Source organism: Leptodactylus fuscus, chromosome 3, assembly GCF_031893055.1.
Source record: "Leptodactylus fuscus isolate aLepFus1 chromosome 3, aLepFus1.hap2, whole genome shotgun sequence".
NCBI classification, from domain to species: Eukaryota; Metazoa; Chordata; class Amphibia; order Anura; family Leptodactylidae; genus Leptodactylus; species Leptodactylus fuscus.
The window spans coordinates 238,080,212-238,082,986 of NC_134267.1; the positions used below are offsets into that span (position 1 = coordinate 238,080,212).

Genomic DNA, 2,775 nt, shown 5'->3' on the forward strand with positions numbered 1-2,775 from the left:
ACCGGGGACTCCACGCTCACTTAAGGTAACTAGAGGGGAGAGGGGCCCCTATGAGAGGCCGGAACACCTCTCCCCTACCACCTGTCCTGTCCCACAGGACAGAAAAAAACACAAGGGAGGAGTTGGTCTTCCGGCCTCTTATAGAGGTCAAAGCTGTTAGGTAATTAAAAATTCCACCTGTCCTAACAGCTCATAGGGGCAGGAATACCCCAGTTGTGCTGCTGTTGGGCGTAGGGGGAATGGAGATTGTGAACCTGGCCCTCTCCTCCAACCTCATTGTCTAATCTCACAAATGTTCTTCAAAAATGAAAGGTAAAAAAAATTCCCAAATCTTGTAGAAAGCCTTGCCTGAAGAATGGAAGACATTTTAGCTGGAAAGGACGGTTGGGTGGGGAGGATCGACAACTCCATTTTAATACCAATGGATTTAGAATGGAACATCCTTTATGTATAATGTGGAGGTGTCCATATATTTTTGGCCATATATTTTTTCTTAAAAAATAAAAAAAAATAATCTTAGAAAGAAAAATAATAATTGATCCCTGACTGTAATTATCCATAGAAGTCACCTACATCTCATAAACACAATAATTAATCTCCAGAGTAGTGATGTCTCTATAAATAAGGATGTGTTATAGATCTGCAGGCTACGTTAAGAAGGCATCATCACTGTGATGAGAAATTCATTTTATTTTGCTGACGAAGGAAATATAAATTCAATTCGATACAAAAATCTGAAAGTCTTTTTGATCGTCTAAACCAGGGGTCCTCTAACTTTTTAAACAGTGGGCCGGAGGCAGAGCAGGTCGCACAGACATCGGGAGCGGTGCCCTCCAATAGGTAAAGTGAAGTGCGCTCCATGGCCTGGCCCGAGCTCCCCAGGAGCTTCATTATAAATGCACGCCTGCCGGCGTTGTCGGCGGGGCCAGACAGAAGTGCTTGGCGGGCCGCATGTGGCCCTCGGGCCGCAGTTTGAGGACCCCTGGTCTAAACCTTGCTCGAACTAGATACACATGGAAAATTCTTCTCTATCAAACATAGTCTTACATGGAGCGTCACAACCATAACCCATTGTATTTAGTCGATAGCCTGGGACACAAATTTGTTAGAATTTTTGTAAACCTTTGGATGGAAGACCAATATAATAATCCGCTATAGATGTCTTAAGGAGACAGCATGGATGGAAGGAACCGGACCGTCGCCACTGAATTCATTCTAGTAGGGTTTACCAAGGACCTTAGGATAAATGCCATCCTTTTCCTTATCTTCTCAGCCATCTACTTGACAACAGTTATTGGAAATATTCTCATAATTTGCATCGTCCTGGTCCGGGCACGACTCCATACACCAATGTATTATTTTCTGTGCAATCTAGCCTTTCCCGATTTTTGTTATTCGTCCACGACCTTGCCCAGGTTGCTGTGGGACTTGTTTTCTATCGACAGAAGAATTTCCCTAAAAGCTTGTCTTACCCAAGTCTATGTCAGCCTGTTCTTAGGAGAGACGGAGTGTTTTCTTTTGGCGGTCATGGCTTTTGATCGCTATGCAGCCATCTGTCGCCCCCTCCACTACCACGCTCTCATGCACTGGGGTATGTGCCATCGCTTGACAGCTTTTAGCTGGGGAGGAAGCTTCATGTTGTCGGTGGTTCCAACACTCTTGAATTCTGCAGTGTTATGTAACCCCAATGTGGTCAATCACTTTATGTGTGAGATCATCGCCATGTTAAAGCTGGCATGTAAAGACATGCATGACAGTGAACTCATGATCTTTTTGTTCAGTTTTCTCTCCCTTCTCCTTCCATTTTTGTTTATTATGGTGTCGTATGCTTGTATTATAGTCTCCATATTAAAAATACACTCCACACAAAGATCTAAGGCCTTCTCCACGTGCACCTCCCATATCACTGTGGTGGTCTTATTCTACGGGACGGCCATGTATATGTACTTTGGTCCCTCGTCACAGTACTCATCCAATCAAGCCAAATATATCTCAATTTTTTATGTCGCTGTCATTCCAATGTTAAATCCTATCATTTACAGCCTTAAGAACAAAGAGATTGTCACTGTTGTTTTATCTAAGAAATAGTAAGAAAACCATGATACATGAAGAATAAGACAAAGGTGAGAAAAGCAGTGTTTTATCTACCTCTACACTAGGGTGGAGACGATCTTGAGATTTCAGGATCGTTTTTAAAATCTGATTTTCGATCATTTTCCAGCCGATCCTGATTGTGAAATTTGCTTGATCGCCGATCGGGATCTGATATTTCACGATTTCACGATCTTTCACGATTCCGATCGCCTCCGATCGATTCTGTTTGGGATCTGATCTTTCTTGATCCCGATCGCTCAACCCTACTCTACATTCTTCTCCACATTGGATTGGATTTTTTCTTCTTTTTTTAATAAAAAAAAGAAATGTCCTCCAAATTTAGTGGTCATCTTTGTTTTAAAGGGATGCTACTCAGTCTGACACCATATTTTTTCAATGTATGTACAGTAGATTTACGATATCCTAATCATTTGGACCGGGTCTGAATAACAGCTGAAAAACTTCCACGAACAATTCAACCAGTTCCATCCCACCATCAACCTGACTTTCAATCACTCCTTCTCAGAAATAAACTTCCTAGACTCCGTCATCAAGATACAGGACAACAAAATTGAGACATCGCTGTATCGGAAGCCGATTGACCGCCCTACCTACCTAAGATGGGATAGCTTTCATCCTAAACACATAAAGAACTCCATTGTCTACAGCCAGGCCATCAGA

At 42.5% G+C, this 2,775-nt stretch overlaps 1 protein-coding gene across 1 annotated transcript; it reads left to right on the top strand.

Moving 5' to 3' along the window:
- Positions 1 to 1,176: 1,176 nt before the first annotated feature.
- Positions 1,177 to 2,088, top strand: LOC142198619 (olfactory receptor 5AR1-like). The gene has a single exon (XM_075269649.1). It carries the CDS (start codon positions 1,177 to 1,179, stop codon positions 2,086 to 2,088), a length of 912 nt encoding a protein of 303 aa, XP_075125750.1.
- The last annotated feature ends 687 nt before the right edge of the window (positions 2,089 to 2,775 follow it).

Coding starts and splice junctions, on each gene's coding strand:
- LOC142198619 (XM_075269649.1), top strand. CDS start 1,177: ATGGATGGAAGGAACCGGACCGTCGCCACTGAATTCATTCTAGTAGGG.